At 41.1% G+C, this 23,173-nt stretch overlaps 2 protein-coding genes across 2 annotated transcripts in view; one reads left to right on the top strand and one right to left on the bottom strand.

The window, feature by feature from the left end:
* Aven (apoptosis and caspase activation inhibitor) overlaps positions 1-4,819 on the top strand; it is a 178,866-nt gene extending 174,047 nt beyond the window's left edge. Inside the window, 3 exon segments of the mRNA XM_008841148.3 lie at positions 1,173-1,268; positions 3,232-3,562; positions 4,346-4,819. Of these exon segments, the coding sequence (XP_008839370.2) occupies positions 1,173-1,268; positions 3,232-3,562; positions 4,346-4,461 (543 nt within the window). The 3' untranslated portion in view covers positions 4,462-4,819.
* Positions 4,820-4,927: 108 nt separating this feature from the next.
* Ryr3 (ryanodine receptor 3) overlaps positions 4,928-23,173 on the bottom strand; it is a 595,983-nt gene continuing 577,737 nt past the window's right edge. Inside the window, exons 94-104 of the mRNA XM_017800130.2 lie at positions 15,986-16,116; positions 15,109-15,151; positions 14,588-14,715; positions 14,179-14,239; positions 13,694-13,840; positions 11,773-11,907; positions 10,018-10,174; positions 8,878-8,942; positions 8,368-8,468; positions 6,520-6,571; positions 4,928-5,777 (exon numbers count right to left, since the gene is read on the bottom strand). Coding sequence (XP_017655619.1) covers positions 5,682-5,777; positions 6,520-6,571; positions 8,368-8,468; positions 8,878-8,942; positions 10,018-10,174; positions 11,773-11,907; positions 13,694-13,840; positions 14,179-14,239; positions 14,588-14,715; positions 15,109-15,151; positions 15,986-16,116 — 1,116 coding nt within the window. The 3' untranslated portion in view covers positions 4,928-5,681. The remainder of the gene's footprint in view (positions 5,778-6,519; positions 6,572-8,367; positions 8,469-8,877; positions 8,943-10,017; positions 10,175-11,772; positions 11,908-13,693; positions 13,841-14,178; positions 14,240-14,587; positions 14,716-15,108; positions 15,152-15,985; positions 16,117-23,173) is intronic.

Below are 23,173 nucleotides of genomic sequence, written 5' to 3' on the forward strand. Positions count from 1 at the left end.
TGGGTTCATGATAGTCTGTGGCTGACTTTAGTGGTGGAGGGGGTTTGCCTGTGTATTAGAGGTTATTATGATCAGCTTTTAGGTTGTTGCTTCTCTTAGGTTGCCAGGACACCTAAGAGTAGCCAGTAGAATAGTGGATAATGAATCACTGGCTAGACCATTGGTTTTTGAGGTCAGTGTACCAAAGTAGCTTCAGTTCTGAATGGGGAAAGAGTCAATGGAAGCTCTTAGTGCTGGCACCATACAGAGTGTAGCTGGCTGGAGAGAGGAGTTTCTGTTCTCTATTTTCTGGTTTGAAAAGAAGCATAGCTTACCCTGCCAGAGCCTTTGGTGATACCCACCAACCCCACCTGAACTGCCTCATCAGCCCTTCCCTTTTCTTCCTAGAGCCTAAATTCTTCCTAGAACTTAGGGAGGTGTCTGGTTAGATTTCATTAAATACTAGTTTTCTCCTAGCTTGCCAGTAGTTGCAGAAGTGACCACAGGTTTGCAGGTGACTGTGCCATCTTGTAAGATGATCACTATTCTTTGCTTCTGTGAGTATGAGCTCTGATTCCAGAAGATAGGAGGGTAGTTTGGATTCTTTCTTTCTTTCTTTCTTTCTTTCTTTCTTTCTTTCTTTCTTTCTTTCTTTCTTTCTTTCTTTTTTTCTTTCTTTCTTTCTTTCATGGAGCTTTTAGAGAAGATTGAATCTGACAACAGGCGGGATCTTTCTTTTCCTAACTTAACTTCTTTCTTTCTCTCCTTTCTTCTCTTTCTTTCCTTTCTTTCTTTCTCTCTCTCTTTCTTTCTTTTTCATTTTATTTATTATTTCATGAGTGCATTGTCTGCATGTGTGTAAGTGCACCTGTGTTGTTCAAGACCCATAAAGTACAAAATCAGAAGAGGGTGTTGGATTCCCCTGGAACTGGAGTTATGCATGGTTGTTAGCCACCATGTGGGTGCTGGAAGTTGAACCTGGGTCCTCTGCAAGAGCAGCCAGTGCTCTTAACCACTGAGCCATGTCTCCAGCCCCGGAAGTTTGGGTTCTCTAATCTTACCATGGAGAGAAAAATTATAGCTCATGAAGGGGGATTTATGATCTGACTCCAAGCCAAAAGCAATTGCAGTGAATGACTTTTTTATAATTTTCTCATTTGACATTTTTCTCTTTTTAACAAATATATGTCTAGAATTCAGCACTTTACGTGGACAGCGAGTCCCTGGTTCAAGCCCTTCAAGAGCTGCCTCTCTCTGTCCGACTCAATGTTGCTGCCGAGCTGATCCAGGTATAAGTGTTGTCTGACTGCTCTTTGGGTTGGAGCAGAAAGAGAGCCAGAGGGAAGAACATCTTCTGCAGGGTGTCTCAGCCTGAGCTTTGATGTCCATAATGCTGGGGTTTTGTGTCAAGGTGTCATTTTGTAAAGTTTAAAGGAGAAGAAAATAGTTGAAGTTATTCTTTTATGTTTTATATATGACACATTTTAAAATTCTACTGTAATAGAATTGAATGCAAGAAAGAATATAAAGTCTGTTACTCAAAAAACTCATGTGACAGGCATTCTGGGTTGGCATTGGAGACACAGTGGTGAGCAGATAGTTGCTGTTCCTCCTTTCCTGAGCTTAATCTATTGGAAAAGACTGATGCAGATCAGATTAATGAAGTAACTACATAGATATGCAGAAATTATAACTCATGTGAATTACAGTGTGCCATGAGAGGTTGTAATAATGAACTTGACCTGTAGTGGTATTGCTAAGGATGGCTTTCCTAAGGTAAGTTGAGGTCTAAGGCAAAAATAAGCACATTTGAGCTGCAGTTGAAAGGAAAATGACCCAAGTCTATGTTAATGAAAACGATAATAGTAAAACATTCTGACTGTGGAATGGAAAGCAGGCTGTGGGATTCATGGCTATATCTGTGTGTGCACTCATACAAAGGCAGAGCGGGGAAGGCAGGCCTTGAGGAGGCTGTCGCCTGGATCAGTTGAGAGACACTGTGGTCCAGACTCAGATAATTATGATAGAGATAGCAAAGACTAGATTTCAGTAAGAAGTGTTTCAAAGGTAACAGTAACAGGATTTGGGAGGAATGTGCTGGCAGTAGGGAGAGAGCAATCAAGGAGCACCCCACCCTCTGCCATGTGCGGGGCTGTTCTCAACTGTGCTCATTAGAATCGCCTGGGAAGTTAAAATTAAGCAAGCAAAAAGTCCAGGTGCCCACAGAGCTCCATGAAATGTTTCTAGGATTAGAACAGAGAACCATGTCCCAGCTTTGCTCTGTCCAACTACAGCACTGGGCATTTGGTCATGTTTATACTTATAGGGCCATGCTGAATTAAATTTCTGACAAAAGCTCTGAGAAGCAAGCTGGCTCTTTGGTAAGAGCAAGGGATCAGTTGCTGTAGTAGATACTGAACTTCTTTCTGAACCTATGCATTAGGAGTCCCTGCCAGCCCTATGGCTTTCCCTCTAGGAAGGGCTTCTCAAGGTTACTTTAAGGCTGTAACCTTGTCAGTTACCTGAGAAGTCTTTGAAGTATAGCATAGGTAGGGAAGAATGTACGGATAAGTATGTGTAACCATGAAATTAGCTTCTATATCAGGAATCAGAATATTGCTAGCTCCCCAGAAGCCACCACCCACATCTTGAATTCCCTATCTGCCCCAAGACAACCATTATCCTGGCCTCTGTTGCTCTAGTTTTGCCTGTGTTTTGATTTTTCTATAAGTGTAACCAAATAGTGTTTTTCTTCATGTTTCACATTTTGTATCCAAATAATGTAGAGTTCATTACTTCTTGGAGAATCTGTTCCTGCCCCTGATGTTAGTACATTCAAACACAATGAACAGGTCTACTTGACTAATTTCTCCTTAGTGACTTTTACAGATGGTCGTTCTCCATTATAGAGTTGAGTATCAATTCAAACAGACCTATGGTATGGTTAGCTTTTATGCCTGTAATAGGAAGCCGGGGACTTTTAACTCCCAATTCAGAGCTGGTCAGCAGAGTGGAGGGGAAGAGAGTGAGAAGCAGGATCCCATGGTATTTCCAAGTGGTCTTGCGCATTCACCCTGAGTCAGTCAGGAAGAGTGTCGGGACAGGTCTCCCATAGGAGGTACTTTGTGATCTGTCTGAATTGGGTTTCCACCCTATAAAGTTGGATGGCTTCCTAACTTCCCTATGCTTGTTTGCACTTTGGCAAATATGAGAACTAGTATGCAAAACTCAGATATCACATTTCTCTTTCAGACCACAGTTCCCTTAGAGCTTCCACAGGCGAAACCAAGGAGAAATGATGATGGCAAAGGGTTGGGCATGCAGTTAAGGGGGCCCATTTCTGAGCTGAGATCTGCTGGCTGTCCCAGGTCTCTGGGCAAAGACAGTCTAAGACCAGACCTCCTAGGAGGGTCCCAGAAACCCACCTCCCGACCACAGTCAGCAACAGACCATCTGGAAGAAGAACTCGATCTGTTGCTGAATTTAGATGCACCTGTGAAAGAGGAAGATCATGTCTGTCCAGACCAGACATCTGAGGACGTGGAATCTGAGACAGAAGGGCAGGTGATCCTGGAGGAAAAAGGTACAGCTTTCATTTCATTCCCTGTTCATCTTATCAATGTTGGTGCTTTTGTGGGAACAGCCCTACCATATCACATCTGTACAGATCCCTCTGTGTCTGACATTGATCTAGCTGTGTCCCTGACATCTCTTCTTGTGCTCACATCTCCGCTTCCTCCTGAGCTGACCTTTACAACAGTTTTTCTTACTCAATATCGTAAGCTTCCAAAGTGGTTACTGGCCTGATTGCACTGTTAAACCCAGAGCTGCAAATTGAACTTCTGTAAAAGCCTTTTTATCAGGAGACCTTTTAATTGTCTAATCAGGCTTGGAAACCAACTCTTCATACTTTTTTTCTTAGTATTTAGATCCTTCCTTCCTTCCTTTCAGTGTTTTCTATCTTGTGCATATTTTGTGTGATGGTGGCCATGTGATGGGCCTAAAGCTGACTGTCATATACTGCACTAGAGAATCATTAGTGATGGTCCAGGAATGCAGAACAGGAAGAGGAACACTGAGCTGTTGGTCTTTGTTAAAAAAAAAACAAAAAAACAAAAAAAAACAACAACAAAGAATAGCAACAACAACAACAAAAAATGGGTGAGCAGTGAACTCTTCAGGACAAGTAGAAAAGCAAACCTCTAGATTCCATTGTATCTTAGGGGTAATGACAATCAGAATCTTCTTCCTTTATGGAGAAAGCAGTAGTTTGGGCTGAATATATCCTGGAACAAACCCCAAGGAAGTCTTAACCCTCAACATGGGGACTAATGTGAGGTAGCTAATACTGCTTTTATTTCCCTAGTTCCTGAAAACCCATCTGTGACCAGCGAGAGGAATGTGGAATCTGAGCATCCAGTCACATCCAAACCTGTCACTGACGAAGAGCTGGAAGACTGGTTGGACAGCATGATCTCCTGAAAAATATTAAGAAAATGTGCCTGAAGCAAATTTTGGTTGCCTTCCAAGTCAGGGCAGGCGCTAGGCTGCCTTTGAGAGTTGGCTAATCTACCAGCATATCCCATGCTAGTGTGCACCATTATGCTTATAGCGGCCAATGCCTACCTCCACATTTGACAGCATCTGAATACATGTATGAGGCTTCAATTCTTTTGTTTTCTGGTTTGTAATCTGGTAGATTTCCTTAAGGGAAGGGGATGGATGTCCCAGCTGTGTTTCCAGCCGCCTTCTCAGTGTTTACAGCATAGCAGGTGCTGCTGATTAAGAGCATACACACAAGGCATGTGTTTGCACAAAATAAACAACCCCTGCTCTGTGATCCTTTCTGTGTGAAACCCACAGGCTACTTGTCTAATGTCTGTGTCCCCAGTAGTCACATTGCTGTAGAATCAACCAGAAGTGGTACATGACAAGAGGCCAAACCATGGACAGTTTATGTGTTATTTTATTGCAGTGGGCACTTTATTTTGAGGAGATTCACCTAAACAGAGCAGCTCCACTACTTACAAGTGAACATAAAGCATTACTCAATTTTGGCATAAGATTGAGATTTTTCTGAAATTTCAGTACAGTACTTTTCTTCTAATAACAGCAGTTGACAAGCTGTTACTGAAAGAAAATTATATGAATAATCTTCAAGTGCAGTTTCATAAAGTAAGACAGAAGATCACAACTATTTAATGGAATTGTCCTTTTGGAACACAAACATAAAAAAAAACTTGCATAGCTATATCTAAAGAGATTTTTAAGGCACTTAATCGATATTTCAGTGTCGACAAAGTGTTTGTTTTCTATTTCTTTAGCTGCTTAAAGCTTTTCAAGCTGATTTTGAATGCAGTCACTAGCAAGTACCACAGGAAAAATTAGACTGCAGCTGACATGATTTTGTGTAGTTCTGACCATGAACCCCTGGAGGGATACTCCTGTCTGCTATTTCCATGTTATGCAGCCAAGACTTCGTATTTCTCTACACTCTTTCTCAGTGCCACGATCATAACACACTAGTTGCAATGGAAATGAAAAACTTCCAGGCACTCAGGTAAGGAGTCCTTGATCCTTTGCATGTCCATTGGGACAAATGCCAAATCAATTTCCACATAGAGGTTTTTATAAGAACTGTAAAAGGAGGATTTTATTTCATAGAAGTTGACTGTCCAGAATCATGGCTCTTTCACTCGAATTTATCCAAGCTGATCTTCGTACTGCTTACGAAAGCAGTCACCAGCGGGGAAGAAATCCCAGCACCTTTCTTGGTACATCTTCCACACGTAGGATTCCTGAAACAATGTGAACAAAGGGTACTTATATTGAAACCACAGTAAGCTAAAATTCAGGTGGTTTTTGCTGTCATTCTCTTTAGAAAGACCAACATGAATTCATGTGAGGCAACATAGCCATATTCTTTCTTGCTCTAGTCTCAGCCCTCATGGTATTCTGAGCAAGAAGTCATATCTTTCCCATTGTGCTAGCAGAGGAGGAGGAAAACCATGCCATTGTACCTGGGAGAACACAGGTTGAGGGGATGTTTCCTGTAGCTTAGGCCTGCAGAGCTGAGGCCAGATCTAGAACCCAACTGTTTGAACTGTAAAGTTTTGCTGTATTCTCTACCTTTCTATTTCTTTTTCATAGTCACAGAATCACTTGACACATCATCTCACTCATCCTCTCTCCCCACACCTCCACATTCCTGTTGTCACCCACAAACAAGGCCGTTCTTTCTTATGCTGTCTCTCCCGCTGTCTGACTCTGAGTCTCTTGCCCTTTGTTCCAGCCACCCACTCCATTTCCATAATGTTCTCCCACCTCCAGCTATTCTATACAGAGGCAGTAAACACCATGTTTTAGAAAATGTCAGTGTTGGGAAGGAGTTCCAGGAAGTCTTTAGTCTATTTCCAAAGTCACCACAGAATTCTGGCTTCATCAGCCCAGATATTCTCTGCCCTGCAAAGTTTCAAGACTTGGTAAAAGGAAGACCTAGCACAGGCCATGCTTCTTAGTTAAAAGCAGTTTATTTCTCACCTGACCCGTGTGTTCTGTTTCATCCTTGTTAATTAAGTACATCAAAAAGAATCTGGAAAAAGAACAAATGGTATAAGTGGGGAAAAGACATTTTTAAAGCTTTTTTAACTTGTCTACTTGTCTGTGTGTGCACCACATATATGAAGGCACCTGTGGAGGCCAGAAGAGGGTGTCAGAACTCCTGAAACTGGAGTTACAGGGAGATGTGAGGCATCTGATGTGGTTGCTGGAAACTGAACCTGGGTCTTCTTAACCACGGAGCCATCTCTCCAGCCCAAGGTGGATTTCTTAACCAAACTATCTAACACTGTTTACTCAGGCAAATTGGAAACAGGGTTCAAAGACTAAGGACTAGGGAAGCATTTCTAATAATAGATGCTGGTTTCTAAGCCACTGAGGAAAGAGCTTTGTTCTAAGCCCAGTTGCAAGGAGTTTTTGTCTATCATAGTAAGAAAATCCCAAACAATGAAGTAAAAGCCCAACCTTTTACCATAAAATTATCAAAAGTATTTAATCTCAAGTCATATACATTCTTCTGGAAGTATAACTTTGTTTTTCATTGTGGAAAACTGGGAAAATACAGTATAGTTTCATGCACTCTAACTGATCCGTGTCAAAGATTTGAGTCTGTCCCACAGGGATGAACTTTCAGTTCATATTACATGAAGTCAGAGACAGTTTCCAGAACTAGTCTCAGTCATGTCCTTCAGGAAAAGAAACCATGACTTTGGTAAAAGGAAAAGAAAGTAGAATACGTGGTAGCAGAGCTTGAGCCCCAAACCTTGAGCTCTCACAAAGCAGTGCCAGCCGGCTTTGCAGCAGGCCCTGGCATACAGAAATGGCTTTGCTATGACAATTAACTCATTTTCCTTTCTCAAGATTGAGAAAGAAAGCAAATCAATGTATCTTCATCATACTGAAACCACTAAAACATTATGTCTCCCCTGGCACATTTATTTAAGTGGCAGGTAACCATTTTAAAAGGTGGGAGGGTCAAACGGAGTCATTGAATTCTAGCACTTAAACTAGCTACTACAGAGGGGCACAGAATGTTCCATGGTATAATGAAAGGGAATCCCAGTGCAGATGGCTAGCATCCCCTGGTACTGCCATAGGACCCTGGGCTCCCCTTGTATATCTTGACTAAGATGTGACCTATCAGAACTGACCATGATAAATATTCATGACAGGAGGGAAGGTTAAATACTAAGTTTTTTTTAAATTGAGTTTGAATAATCAGGTCATAATTTATATACACTGTAAGTGGAATTCTACATAGGCTCAAATAACTTGCTCTTAGGTGAATGTTTTTACTCTAGAAAAAGTGAAGTATTTATTTATTTCTTACTTATTGGGGGGCCAGACATTGCTGAAGCAATTCCACAACACATAGCCCCCAACATCTCACTCTTAAATGCTGTGGTCAGTTTTCAAACCTCACTTTGTCTACAGCTTTATCAACATGAATGTGACTGGCCACCTTGATACATCCAAATTCTGTGATGTGGAGGGGAAGAAAGTCTTTCAGTAAAAGATTCATAGAGGATAGGAAGGGCAAAGGTAGAGAGAAGTGGATAGTAATAGCTAGAGGTAAAAATGGACATCATTTAGGATTTTAAAAGATGATAAGGGAACAGGAAGATGCCACTGAGAATAAGAAATTGCTGGAGATACATGATCTTTTGAAGGAGTGAGGTCTAGTCACAGGTTGGGTTGCCTGGCCCAAGAACAGTTCTGATTGCTCAAGCATGTAGAGGAAGTCAGTAGTTCACACAGACACCTGCACATTCTTTTCTGAAAGGGAGAAACAATTTTTTTTAAACCTTAAAGACAACTAAGAATACTCACAAGTAGTTGGCTAAGTTGTGCTCTTGCAATGTATGTGTTTCAAAACCATGAGGGGTTGTATCAAAGTAGTCATTGCCAATGCCACAGATGAAACACTTAGTCTGTGATACACAACAAATAGAAAAGGCATTAACAGGCATAGCGGTATAGGCAGGAAGAAGGGCAACAATTGAATTAGGGAAACTGAAAAGTACTTTCCTGTTTAAGGCTTTTGCCCTTTAGTCATTCACTCACAGTGCTATCTGCCTAGCTCAAGATACTGTTCCTTCCACTCATGAAGCAGAGAGGAGGGGAGCAATGTGACAGGCCTGGGGAGTGGTACAGAGCACAAGGCATTACGTACCCAAAGCTGGTAGATGGACGTAGAGGAGGAGAGTGGACAGGCCTGGGAAATAAACCTTATTAGTGGTCCTGTTTAGGAATGACCCTAATTAATAGCACTCTTTTGTCTGAGGAACCTGTTCGCCTGGAATATGAAAATGGTGTTGGAATGAGTAGAAATAATGTTACCTCCATGTCTTCTCGCACTTGTTCCTGTTGGTCTCTTAGCTCTCCAAAAGCATCAATAATAAGACCTGGAATTTTAAAAACAGAATGACAACACACCTTAATCTGTAGCATGGGCTCAGGGACAGAGTCGTGGAGGGCATGACAGAGGTCACTTTGTTTAGTCAAAAAAGTGACTTATCATGCTGGGCTATTATTCACTTGAAGCAAAATTACAAGGGGTGGGGTATGCCTTGTGCTGGCAAGTGCTTGGTCCTGGCTCTTACAGTTCTTAACTGCTTTTCTTCTGCTTCAGTGCTGTTAACTACCTGCTCCTTGGAACTGTTTGCTCTCCACCAGTCCCTCCCTCCTCTTCTGCTCAGTGGTTGGTTTTCATTCTTTGCAGTGGGCTCTTCCTCTTATTGTTGTCTATGGGGTAAGGAGATGTGCTAGAATTCTCTTCAGTGTCTTTGTCAGAAGAGCCCTCAACCCTTGTGTATCTTGTCAGTACTGCATCTCAGCATGACTCAAACTAATTCATCATCTTTCTGTCTCCAGCTCCTGACAAACTATGACCAAAATATCAATGATATGCCATGTTTTCATAGCTTCCCCACCTCACTGCCTGGGACCAGGGAAAGACTAGCCACAGGACATGTCTAGGAAGCAGACAAGATGAGGATATCATGTAGAATGGGGTGACCTCTGTGTCTTGTCTTGTTTCTTGTAATAGTGTTTGAGGGTATCTTTGACTTTATATGTAACCAAGGCCTCACAAACAATAAATGCTCAGCATTTGCTAAATTAACAAGTAAGTGAATTCGCACACTTCTTTATAAAATAATTAGTTCATGAATTTAGGGGCTGGAGAGATGGCTCAGCAGTTAAGAACACTGGTTGTTCTTGCAGAAGACCTGGGTTCGAATCCCAGCACCCACATGGCAGCTAACAACTATCCGTAATTCCAGTCCCAGGGGACCCAACAGCCTCTTCTGACCTCCACTGGCATTGCACGACAAGGGTGCACTTACCTACATGCAGGCAATATACATATACACATAAAATAAAAATAATAAAATTTAAAAAACAATTAGTTCATGAATTTGGAAAAGGGAAACTAGACTTATTAAACCTAGTTCCTTCTTATGTACTTGATAACCATACCTTGAATGATGGCCAGCAAGATGACAATGACAAAGAAGAAAAAGGTAATGTCAAAGACAATACGGTACATCTCGTAAGGATCACCAGCGGGGTCTTCAATTTCATCGCCAATGCCGCCCCCTGCTCTCACTCCCACATACATGTGGAAGAGGTAACACTAGGGAAGAAAAGTGATGGCAGTTCAGGGGAAAGGCATAGAGCTTTGTCGCCAGCAGCATAGATCAACCACTGTGTATCTGATAGCCCTGAACTGGGAGCAGGAACCTTCAGTGAGGCCATGCTCTGTGCTCACTGTTACATTTCAAAAAAGCCTAATGAGTATGCCATAGATACCAGCTATGAGTTTTCCTTGTTTTCCTTCAAGATGGTTAGCCTGGTTTTCAGACTGTGCAATAACTTAAGTAAAAGCCTTTTCTATTTCCTATATACTTGGCAAGGATTTCCATAGACGCTTAAATATAAATCGAACACCCCAATCTAAAACGTTCTAAAATTTGAAACTTGCCAAGTACTGATGTGATACCTCCACAGGTAGAAAATTCAACACCTGATCTCATGTGATAGGTCATGGTCAAAATACAAGCATAGGGGTTGGAGAGATGGCTCAGCAGTTTAGAGCACTGGCTGCTCTTGCGGAGGACCTGGGTTCGGTTCCCAGCACCTGCATGGCAGCTAACAACCCTCTCAAATTCCAGTTTCAGGGGATCCAATGCCCTTTTCTGGCCCCTCAGGCATTTCATGCAGGGGTACACTCATAAAATAAAACTAAGTAAATTGAAACAAGGAAAAAAAAATAACAGACTGTAAGCCTACTAAATATACTATATAAAATTACTTTCAGACTATGATATAAGATATATAGGAAGTATATGACTTTCATGTTTAGATTTTGGTCCCAATCTTAAGGCAGCTCATGGCATATACGCAGATATCCCAAATCTAGTCCCAAGCATTTTGAATAAGGAACACTCTCTTGCAATAAACTTTCATCTGCACGTGCACGCTATGGTACACATTTGAGCACTACCTCACCCAGCCTGACACCCTTATCCTTTCCTCTCACTGAAGGGCTTACGCTCACTGGAAAGGGTAAATGCAGAGCACAGAGCAGCCTGAAGCCAGGTGCTAGTTGCGCTGGTGATATGGTAAATAGTGTTGCTGTCTCGTGAGAGTACTTGTAAGGGGACTTTTAGCCAATGAACATTGGCTAAGGTAGATACATGTTTATAGATGAAAGCTCTCAGACCTATCCCTAATACATCTTTTCCTAAATTAGGCCATGATAAACTTCAAAGATACTGCTGCTGCTACAGTGTGGGTTACCCTGAGCTGTGCCTTTCATCCCCACTGGGACCTGACAGGGACCACTCCCATAGGCCTCATTCTGCTGCCTTGATCTTCAGCCTCCTGTGTCTGTTCTAAAAGAACCCCAGTGGATGGCCAAAATAAGTATCCATAGAACTTTGCTTCCAATTTTAGGTGAAAATCAAAGCTTGACTTCCATGAAATTCAGATGTGCTCACTCATGGCCTGTCTCATCTTTACTCCAAAGTAACAAGTGATGGTGCTCCCACTGTAGTGTGCTGCCCTATTCTCTCAGCCCCCACAGCATAATGGAACCCACATCTGTCCCTCCATCTCCTCAGGACACTTCCCTCTCCTGAACAGATGGCACTTCCTCTAGTCTGTCCTGCTGACCCTGACTACCCTGTGGCCCGTCTCTCCCAAGGAGGCCTTGTAGCTGGTGGTACTCACCGTCATCATGTCATCGCACTTCATATCGGGCTCATCATCATCTTCACTTTTGTTGTAGAACTTGCGGAAGAAGTTGAAAGCCACCACAGTATAGAGGTAAACCACCACAGCCAGGAGGCCCACAGTCAGAACTAACTAGGGATGATAGAACAGAGATAAAGAAGAGGAGTGGAATCTCAGCCTTGAAATGCTCATGGGACACTCGATATAAAGAAGAACAGTGATGTGCTGTGACTGCTGGCAGAGGACAGGCCACTCACAGATGACCGGGCTTATCAGTAGAAGTTGGTGGGCAGGGTGGTTCAGGGCCAAATTGCCCCCCACCCCTACCCTATTCATATGCCAGTACCTCAGGATGTGACTGGAAACAGCATTTAGAGAGGTTAAGATATAATGAGGCTGTAAAGGTGCCCCCCGCCCATTCAGTCTCACTGGTGTCTTAGAAGATGGGGAGATTAGAACCTAAAACCTAAAACACACGTACACAGAGGGACAGTTGTGTGCAGGCCCAGCTAGAGATGGCTGTGCACATGCCAAGGAGGGAGGCCTTGGAGGAGACCAACTCCATCGGCACCTTCATATTAGATTCCCAACCTCTACAGGCCAAAGATACAAATTTCTGTCAGTCAAGTCACTTGTCAGATACTTTGTTATACATCCCTAGCTCACTAATACAAACTAATATACAGGGTATTGAGATGGACATAGGTGAACCATAAAGGTTCTTATGAATTAATGAGTGAGGGTGTTGTGAGATGGGTTCAAATGCATTTTACAGAGCTACTAGGTTTCAGTTGTAAAACTACTGAAAAAAACTAAAGGTTCCTCAGACTGGAGGGTATCCTAAATTATAAACTGTGTAGTTGTCACACTTTGAAGATATTCTAAGGATTATGATGGTTGGGCCAAGAAATCTGCCCAGGTCCTCTGTGGTTATATTGGGACAGGTTTACTTCCACAGTATATAAGGAGGCCAGGTTTCAGTAACATGCCTGAAGAGTTCCAGGGACTTGTGTCTTTGGCACATTCCAGGGACTAGGTACTTGGCATTTGGCCGGAGGAAAAAAAGTATCATTGCCTTCAAGGAGGTATACCAAAGAGAGTGTGCGTGAGTGCTAACATAAGTACCAACACAGATGTAGCACTGGTCTCCTGAGGGATAAAGTTACCCAAACCTTGGGGAGCAGAGCTCACAGAAAGTACTTTAGAAGAAACAGTGTGTGGACTCCATACCACATGAAGCAAAGAGCTTGGATCTAAGCTCAGCCTCATTTCAGCTGTATAATGTAGGAAGAGACAAAGCCTCTCAGCCTAGTTCTCTTACTGTAAATTGTGTGTAATAGCTACCTTACAAAGTAGCTGTAAGACTGAGTACCTGAGACATGGCACAAGTGTGGCATGTTTTACCTTGTCTTCCTCTCATTTACAAAGGAAGATGTGAAGGAGTACGTCGCATACTTAGTGAACAACAAAATGCTAAGCAGTTTGAATTTGTAGGTAAGAAGCCATTAGAGGCTTTTAATATGACTAGTCATTGCTATATCCAATTTCATCAATATCCAGAGGTAATTTGATTAACTACATATGTATATGTGCATGTTATGTATAAATATATATAGAAAGGATGTTTATTACCTCATTGGTTCTTGAGACACATGTCAGAAGTAGCTGGGGAGTTTTCTGGCCATATAGCTCTACTTGCTATCCCTCAGGGAGTGAATTAGCACCATGGAGGAAGGGGTAGGCCCAAAAAAGAATGTTCTACCTTTAGTTGGCTACAGTTTTGCAAAAACAATCATTATTAAGTTTCAAGTGTTTGGTCAAGAAAGGAGGTTGACACTGGCTGACAAATTCCTGTCATAGCTAGCATACTTCCTGTAACATCCATCTGTTCTGTTGCTAGTCAGGGTAAAGCCAGTACCTGTTTGCCATTGTGAGTTACGGATGACAGAATGGTCCTCAGTGTCTTAAAGCCCATTGCGATATCCAACAGATGAGCAGCAAAGAAGAAGTTGTTGTAGTGGCCAAGGACTGACATGGTCGTGTACCAGGCAAGGTAAAGAAAGGACTGTGGAAATGGAAGAAAATTAGCAACTTTCAGGCACTCATCCCATATCATAAGCAATTAAACCCTTTTTTCCGCTCATTGGGGGAACAAAATGAGGATCAAGAGGGAGTAGGTACTGAGCTGCTGTAAGTTGGCCCAAGGATTTCCAAATGGAGCTGCAGCCACACCTTACACTACTGTACAAGACACATGTGTTCATCTAGCACTTCTAAGGCTTGTGACCTGTGATGATCCATGGAGGATGCCCAAGAAGGTCAAGGCTTGCTCATTCCCCTGTGGCAGCCAATGATATCCCTGGCCCAGGGTACAAGTCTTGCTTTTCTAGGTACTGTACTTACATTGTCAGTAAAAACTACACCCAGCTTCCAGATATGATACTTCATGTCGATGGAACTGAGCCTGGAGAGGAATAAATTATTTCATAACTTACAAATGTCAAGTTAAGTGCTTAATAAAGGAGAAATTAATTATCGTAGGGCTAATAACTTAAATACAGCTCTGAAGTTTTATAAGTTATATAGGTTCCCCAGAGACAAAGAATGGTTTGAATCACACAGCCTGAAACCTTAGACTTTCTGCTCCTTTGGGCATAAAAAATGACTGTCTGGCAAACCCTTTAAACAGTCCTCTCCCAGCATATAAGAGAGCAAAGACATGCTTGCACTTTTCCCTCTAGCCCACTACAGAAAAACGGGAAAACGAGGACTCTGTGCGGGCCACATGGACTTGAACTCCTCAGTGATGTACCATGACACCAGAGAAGCTGCCTCTGCTTTGGTCTCTTCTACTGGGCTAAAGTCAAGGGCATTTTTGTCCAAACCCAGAAGTTCAGCGATGCGCTCTGCTCCATAGAGATCTCCGTACTTGTTGATCACCTGAAGCAGAGAAATGACAGGGTCAGCTGTGGCCACACCACTACCCATGTGTTTTCTAGCTTTGAGGTCCTTGGAACTTTGCTGCACTTTTGTTTAACACCTTTGAAAAGTCCAGACATGATTCAAAGTTGGCAGGAAAAGAAAAATGAGTCCTAGAAAAACTGATGACATAAAGGCAATTAAGTGCAAATGACTTTTTAGGTGATATCTCTTTGGAGAAGCCTAATAAGCAGAACCAGAGGATGGTGTGCAGATGTGCATGAGCAAAGCAGGAGGCCCAGATCCATGCCCCTGAGCAGCTGACTCTGGATACCACTGCAAGACAGCACATTTGCATATGTTTTTTACAGGGAGAACTTGAACATAGAACTCACCCCCACAGACAAGGCATACCTTTCTTTTCACAAACTTGTCCCAGTAGTTGTTAGGAAAAGATCTAAAAATAAAGATGAAAAGGTCAGGATCTTAATTCTTAACATCAAGGCAAACACATCAAGACACTTTGCAGTTTGAATGTCTGCATCTGTGATCTTTTGGATTTCTATCCTGTTCACTGAAGAATTCTAACCTCGACTGAAGTTCAGAATCACCACGTATCTATGGACTGCTTTGTATCGACTCTGCTTTGTATTGACTGACATATTTGGAAAGCAACTCTGTAATTTCTATTTCAAAATTATGATCAAGAACAATCACAATGACAGACTAGACATTAAGCAGGTATAAATTCTGTTTTTTGAAAATGCATTCAGCTTTGTACCCCCTACCACCACCCTAGCATGAGGCTCCTGGTCTCCTGATCACTTAACCACACATTTCGTTGCCCACCTCAGTCAAAGTAGGCCTCCTGTATCACCCTGTGCTGTTCCTCCATGGGCAAATATCCAGATATGTTTCTTCACCCTTTCCAGGATCTTGATATACACCAGAAACAAAAGCCAGCAGGAAATGTATGCATTCCATTCATGACTCACTGTCAGTGGCTGGGGTACGTGGTTGGGGATGTGGTAGAATATATAGACAAGCTCTCTTATGACGTTTCCCAAACATAGGTCGTTTTTGGTTAACAGGGTTCTTACTGACTCGAGGTTTTCCATTCTCATATACTCCTATGGCACCTACCCTCTCCCAGGAATTAGGTGCTTCTGTTCTGGAAGTGGCTTTTTGTACCAGGCCATCCCAGCCTCCCCAGAGACATGGTGTGTTTCTGCCTGGAGTTTTTCTAGTTCTGCTCTATTGTTTTTATGGGGTCAGAGTGAGGGGCACTTACGGTGTATTGATCACCAAACGGTCCCACTGCCCCTTGATGTCATCTTCAGATGGTTGTTCAGTGATATACAGACCATCGAACTCCAACTTCCTGGCAATCTCTTTTTCCCTTTTGAATACCACCAAAGGCACCTACAGATGAAAAGACACTATCACTTAGAGGTTAGTGACTAAAACACTTGCTCCCACACATGTCACAAGTTAATCTGGTGTAAGGGCAGTAACTTCTTTATACTGGGATTAAGGTATCTAGTTGCACAACCAATGCCAAACTTCATTCCTTGGCTAATATACCTGGCCCAAAAGCTGATCTGATTTGAACCACTCTTTAAGATTAAACACCTGTTAAAGAAGATCTACATCCAATACTACTTAATTTATTCAAAAAATAGAAATGGAGGGACAACTTCCAAATTCCTTCTATGAAGCCAGCATCACTCTAATACCAAAGCCAGGTAAAGATATAACCAAAAAAGAAAACTATAGACCCATATCCTTAATGAACATAGATGCAAAAACTCTCAACAAGGTACTTGCAAACCGCATACAGACACACATCAAAAAGATCATCCACCATGATCAAGTCAGCTTTATCTCAGAGATGCAAGGATGTTTCAATAAACGTAAGTCAATAAATGTCATAAATTATATGAATGACAAGAACCATAGGGTCATCTCAATAGATGCAGAGAAGGCCTTTAACAAAATTCAACAAACATTTATGTTCAAAGTCCTAGAGGGAATTGGAATGGAGGGAACATACCTCAACATAATTAAAGCCATATACAACAAACCCACAGCCAACATCATTCTAAATGGAGAAAAACTGGAAGCATTCCCATTAAAATCAGGAACCAGACAAGGCTGTGCAATATCGCCACTCCTTTTTAACATAGTCCTTGAAACTCTTACAAGAGCAATAAGACAAGAGAAGGAAATTAAAGAAGTAATAATTGGAAAAGAAGAGATCAAATTATCCATTTTTGCAGATGATATGATAGTATACCTAAGAGACGCCAAAAATTCCACCAGAAAAAACCCTAGAAATTAACACATTCAGTAAAGTGGCAGATTACAAAATTAATCTACAAAAGTCTGTAGCCTTTCTATATACCAATAACAAGCAATCAGAGAAAGAGTACATGGAAACACTCCCTTTCACAATAGGTACAAAAAAAAAAATCTTGGGATGAACTTGACCAAAGACATTAAAGACTTCTACAGTGAAAATTTTAAATCTTTAAAGAAAGAGATTGAGGAAGACATCGGAAGATGGAAGGACCTCCCATGCTCATAGATTGGAAGAATTAATATTGTGAAAACGTCCATCCTTCCAAAAACCATTTATAGATTCGATGCAATGCCAATCAAAATCCCCATGGCATTCTTCACAGAGTTGGAAAAAACAATCCTAAGATTCATACAGAAGCACAAATGACCTTGGATAGCCAAAGCAACCCTGAACACTTAAGAACAATGCCAGGGGGATTACTATACCAGACTTTAAACTGTATTACAGAGCTATAGTTACAAAAACAACATGGCACTGGCACAAAAGTAGACCTATAGATCAATGGAACAAAACTGAAGACCCAAATATTAGTACATGCAATTTCAGCCACCTGATATTTGACAAAGGGGCCAAGAACATTCAATGGAGGAAAGACAGCAAATGGTGCTGGCAAAACTAGATCTCCACCTGTAGAAGAATGAAACTAAACCCCCATTTTTCACTTTGCACAAAAGTCAGCTCCAAATGGCTCAAAAACCTCAATGTGAAGCCTAAAACTCTGAAACTGTTAGAAGAAAACATTGGCAAAAACCTACAAGGTGGTGGAAATACAGGTGTAGGAAAGGAGTTTCTAAACCGGACATCAATTACTCAGGAAATAAGGTCAAGAGTCAACAGATGGGACCTCATTAAACTAAAAAGCTTCTGTACACCAAAAGCAACAACCAAGGAAGTGAAGTGAAAACCCACAGAATGGGAGAAAATCTTCATGAGCAACACATCTGACAGAGGTTTAACATCCAGAATATGTAACGAACTCAAGAAACAAAGAATCAAGAAAGGAAGTAACCCAATTAAAAGATGGGCTAAGGAGCTGAACAGAGTTCTCAAAATAAGAAATAAAGATGGCTAAGAAGCATCTTAAAAGGTGTTCAGCATCATTAGTAATTAAGGAAATGAAAATTAAAACCACTTTAAGATTTCATCTTACCCCAGACTGGCTAAAATCAAGAGAAAAAATGATACCAAATGTTGGAGAGGATATGGGGAAAGGGGAACGCTCATCCACTGCTGATGGTGCTTCAAACTTGTTCAACCCCTATGGAAAGTAGTGTGGTGAACTCTTATAAAAATTACAAATGAACCTACCATTTGACTCAGTTGTACTACTCCTTGGCATATACCCAAAGAACTCATCCTATTGCAGAGACACTTGTACATCCATGTTTGTTGCTGCTCTTTTCACAATAGCTAAGAGATGGAAGCAACCTAAGTGTCTGTCCCTCAACTGAAGAGCGGATAATGAAAATGTGGTTCATTTATGTGATGGATTTTTACTCAGCAGTAAAGAAAGATAAATCATGAAATTTGTAGGTAAATGGATGGAACTAGAAACTGTTATACTAAGTGAAGTAACAGACTCAGAAAAAACAAACAAAAAACCCAACATATGTTCTCCCTCATATGTGGATCCTAGTACCAAATCTTTATGAGTGTGTATCCAGACATAACTACTGAAAACCAGGATAATGAAAAGGAACCAGAAAGGTAAAGGAAAAAAAAGAATCTGAAAGAGAAGAACAGTAGCAAACAGGCATTAATAAGGGAGATATGGAAAAATGGGGTTATTTTAAGGGGAGGGGGAGGGAGGGTTATACAATGAACCTTGGGAATAAAGGGAAAGAAGGAGCTCAAGAGAGGTGGGATCTTAGGAGAAGGGTATTATTAAGGGAGAAATGGGAAAAATGGGGGCACTTTAAATGGGGAAACCATGGTGGAAGGGTTAGACAATGCGAGAGATGAATAATGTGTAGCTAGTTTTAAAAAACCAGAGGGAACCATATTAACCGAACAACCTACTGACAAATTATACATACAACTAGCTCAAGGATTATAATACATGTCTAGGCAAGGTTTATCTGAAAACGTTTGGTCTTTGCCCAAGCTTTATCTACATAGCACATGGCAATTAAAAGTACCAGACTGGTGGAACTAACCTTGGATGTCTAACAGCCATAATTTGAGGCCTGTACTAACTTGGTCAGAGGGATATAAAGGACAGTCTCCTTGCCCTCCTAGGTCGACTAAGCTCCAGGGGATTATGAGCATCTCTCAAAATGTTCTGTAACTGGTGTGTCACCTGTCCTCTTGATCAAGGAGGCCATGGAGACCCCACCAAATGGACTTGAATCAGTGCCCAGTCTACAAAGAGGAGGGTCAACACAGAGGAATCATTTCCTCCATGCTTCCAAGTGAAGCCAACCACAGTCGAGCAGGACCTTTGACTTCTCTTCACATAGATGGAACTGGTAAAAGAAGGGAGCCAGGGGCTCCTCCCAAGCCCATGTGACCCCTGAGGAACAGATCCTCAAACGAAAAAAAAGCGGGTTCATGCACACAGGGAGGTGGAGGCCTCCAGGCCACTGGAGACTTGTTCATGTGAGCTTGTTGCAGTAATGGCATTGAGCATGGGCCCCATGTCAGCTCAATTAAATAAGGGCCCAAAGGGAGGTGAGAAATAGGTGGCAGGCCAATCTTATCTAAAGGAATATTGATAACTGATTGCTGCTAGATGAGGGAGAGCCGATCTTCCTAAAACAAGGAACTCTAGATAGGCTGACTAGATTCAGCAGATGGAGAACAAGCACTGGAGAACAGCTGGGGACACTGACAACACAGTGGACAGTAACAGGCTCCAGTGGTGGTGGGTGGGGGGAAGACTATGGGAGGGTGCTATTTGGGATGTGGGTATATAGATGAATAAGATTGTTGGGATATTCTGTATGAAATACAAAAAAAAATCAACAAATAAAAAGGATGAGTTTTATTTGAGGAAGAAGCATAAAAATTTGCTCCATGTTAATTAGTAGAAGTGAAACACATTACCATTGAAAGCTACCTGATGATTTTATATCCAAGCTCAGATGGATCTCAGAAAGTAACCGACTGTGACTAGTAATAATCAGATACATAGATTATAGAGATGCAGGTGCAAACATCTAAGTGTTAGTAGCATTAAAATGAATTTTTCTGTATGAAACAGTATATTTTAAAATGAAATGGAGATTTTTTTAAAGGTTAAAATCTCATTCAATTTTATGTCTTATAGGGTTTATACTGATTTCAGTATTGTATAACTGTATTAATTGAACAAAATTTATAGCCAATTTTGAAAGAGATGCATCTTTGCTCTGGAAATTGTTATTTAATATGTTAATGCTGTAATGAAATGCTTCTAATCATGTGGTTATTAAAAAAATTTTTTAAAAAGAAGAAAAAAAGGAAAAAAGTGTTCAACACCATTAGTAATTAGGGAAATGCAAATTAAAACCATCTTAAGGTTTCACCTTACCCCAGTCAGAATGGCTGGGATCAAGAGAACAAATGATACGAAATGCTGGCAAGGATGTAGAGAAAGGGGAACTCTCATTTACTGCTGGTGGGATTGCAAACTCTTGCAATCCCTATGGAAAAGTGTGGAGAACTCTTAAAAATCTAAAAATGAATCTACCATATGACCCAGTTATCCCACTCCTTGGCATATACCCAAAGGACTCATCTGATAGTAGAGACACTTTGTTGCTGCTCTTTTCACAATAGCTAAGAGATGGAAGCAACCTAAATGCCCCTCAACTGATGAGTGGTTAACGAAAATGTGGTACATTTACACAATGGAGTTTTATTCAGAAATAAAGATGAAATTAAAAAAAAAGATTAAACACCTGGTAGCAAGACAAGCAGATTCCTGACAAGGTCATGTTTAGATGACCTTCAGGCTTAGAACCAAACCAAGACATAGGACAGTAAACTATTATAAAAACAGATTGGTCAGCTACAAGAATACTGAAATTTCCGAGGTGTCTTTAGTGGCTAGGGTCATAATCATGTCATGGCTTTAAAGTTTAGTGCATGAAATGTGCTTCAATAGTTACAATGAGAGAATTCAGAGGACTCTGTACATAGTTATTTATAGACGTTGTCTCTTTCCATAAGAGCTCCTGCAAGGCAGTGGCAAACTTACTTGTTTCCTATTCTTGCATCCAATTCTCTTTTGTAGTAGGCTTGTTCATCTGTGATGATATATTCCAAAATACCTCAGAATCTCTAAAAACATGGACAGATCCAAACTTATAGACACTATGCTTTCTCTTGTCCACACCTATGTGAATTTAATGCCCTTTCCATTTTAACTACTAATTACTGTGGCTATGGCTTCTGCAGCCTGAGCTGGGGTAGTAAAGCCAGCACACACTTTTTTGTTGTTGTTCTTCACAATTTCATGGGTAGATAGTTCTTACAGTAGATCTTAGCAACTTGGTTTGATTTTTTTTTCTTATTAAGAACTGTCACATTTTCACTTAAAAGGAACACTTTATGGTTTCTCTGTGGCACCTCTGAATTACTGGTTAGCACTAATTTTGCACTCTGGGGGCCATTATCAAGTAAAATAAGAATAACTTGAATATAAGCACTGTGATGTCTTGACAGTTAATAACCAAGAGGCCTAAGTTACTGCCAGGGGGTTAGAGTATACAGCAGGGATACACAGGCCAAAGGGATGATTAATGTTCTAAATAAGATAGAAGATGGCATGAGATTTTACACTACTCAGCATGCCATGTAATTTAGCACAATTTGCTCATTTCTATATTTTTCACTTAATATTTTGGACCACAGTTTACTATGAGTAGCTGAAATAATGAATTAAAGGAATATGGGGCAAGGAACTACATAATTGGAATTTTTAAAATTTTGGACTAGATATGGTATCATGTGGTGATTAATCTTCACCGTCAACTTGATCAGATTTAGAATCACCCTGGAGACACATTATCTGTGAGTTCATTTCTAGACAAGTTTAATTTCAGAGAAAAGATGGTCCTGGAATGTGAGTGGAACCATTCCGTGGCTGGGGTCTGGAACTGAACTTTGAAAACGGAAAAAGAGAAAGCTGTAGAGTGCTGATATTCCCCTCTCTCTGCTTCCTGGTCATTGGGGAGGTGAGCATGCCGCCTCTCCTCCTGCCATCACAGTCAGAAGCTGCTCCCACAGCCATGTCTTCCCTGCCATAATACACTATCCTCAAACCAACGACCAAGTAAAATCCTTCCTCTCTTAAGTTGCTTCTATCAGGTGTTTGTCAATGATGAGAAAACTAGTAAAGTCAGAAAGATCTATAACCAGAGGAGGACACAACAGGAAAGTAATCTGGTCATCTCAACTAAATACAGATATACTTCAAATATGGGGTGGAAATAGTGAGGCCAGAGGATGCTCCTGAAATCCCAGGAAATGAGAACTCAAGAGTAGCTAGAACTCCCCTAGCTGAAAAATTAATTTATACACAGCCTGGGCTTCTCTTTCTGGGATGGCAGTGGTTACTTGGTGATATTCTTTGACTTTAGTTTCCAAACTTGCTTTTAAATCTTTTTTCCTCAAACTCATTATATTCCTAAAACCTGAAAATCATTATTTGTAAGACAAAATTTAATGATTTGTAAAAAGTTACCTCCTGCTCTTTTTTTCTTGACAACACCAACCAACCAAGGGAAGAACAGACTAACGATAGGAAGGTGGCAAAGGCGAACAATAGGTATGTCACACTGCGAGGTACAGGCTGCTGTTGGCCCCACGGACGATGTGGATAGGAAACAGAACTAAAGCTATTCTGCTGTCTGCCCTATTTGGAATGACTCTAGGAAACAGTGTTAACACCAAGATGTCATCCACTACTGATACCTTGGACTCTTAAGTATCCTCCTTGGACTTCTAGGACTTCATAGACCTTTGCAAGTACAATTTGCACATTCTTTTTTTTATGAAGAAATTTATTTTACTTTTTATGATAGCCAAACAATCTTGTATAGAAGCTTCCATCCAGCTGCCTTTAAACAACATATGGACATATTCCCTGCTGCCATAGGAGACCTTGAACTTTTCAAGAGAAATAATCTACCT

This window comes from Nannospalax galili, unplaced genomic scaffold (genome assembly GCF_000622305.1).
Source record: "Nannospalax galili isolate Female #2095 unplaced genomic scaffold, S.galili_v1.0 scaffold999, whole genome shotgun sequence".
Classification (NCBI taxonomy): domain Eukaryota; kingdom Metazoa; phylum Chordata; class Mammalia; order Rodentia; family Spalacidae; genus Nannospalax; species Nannospalax galili.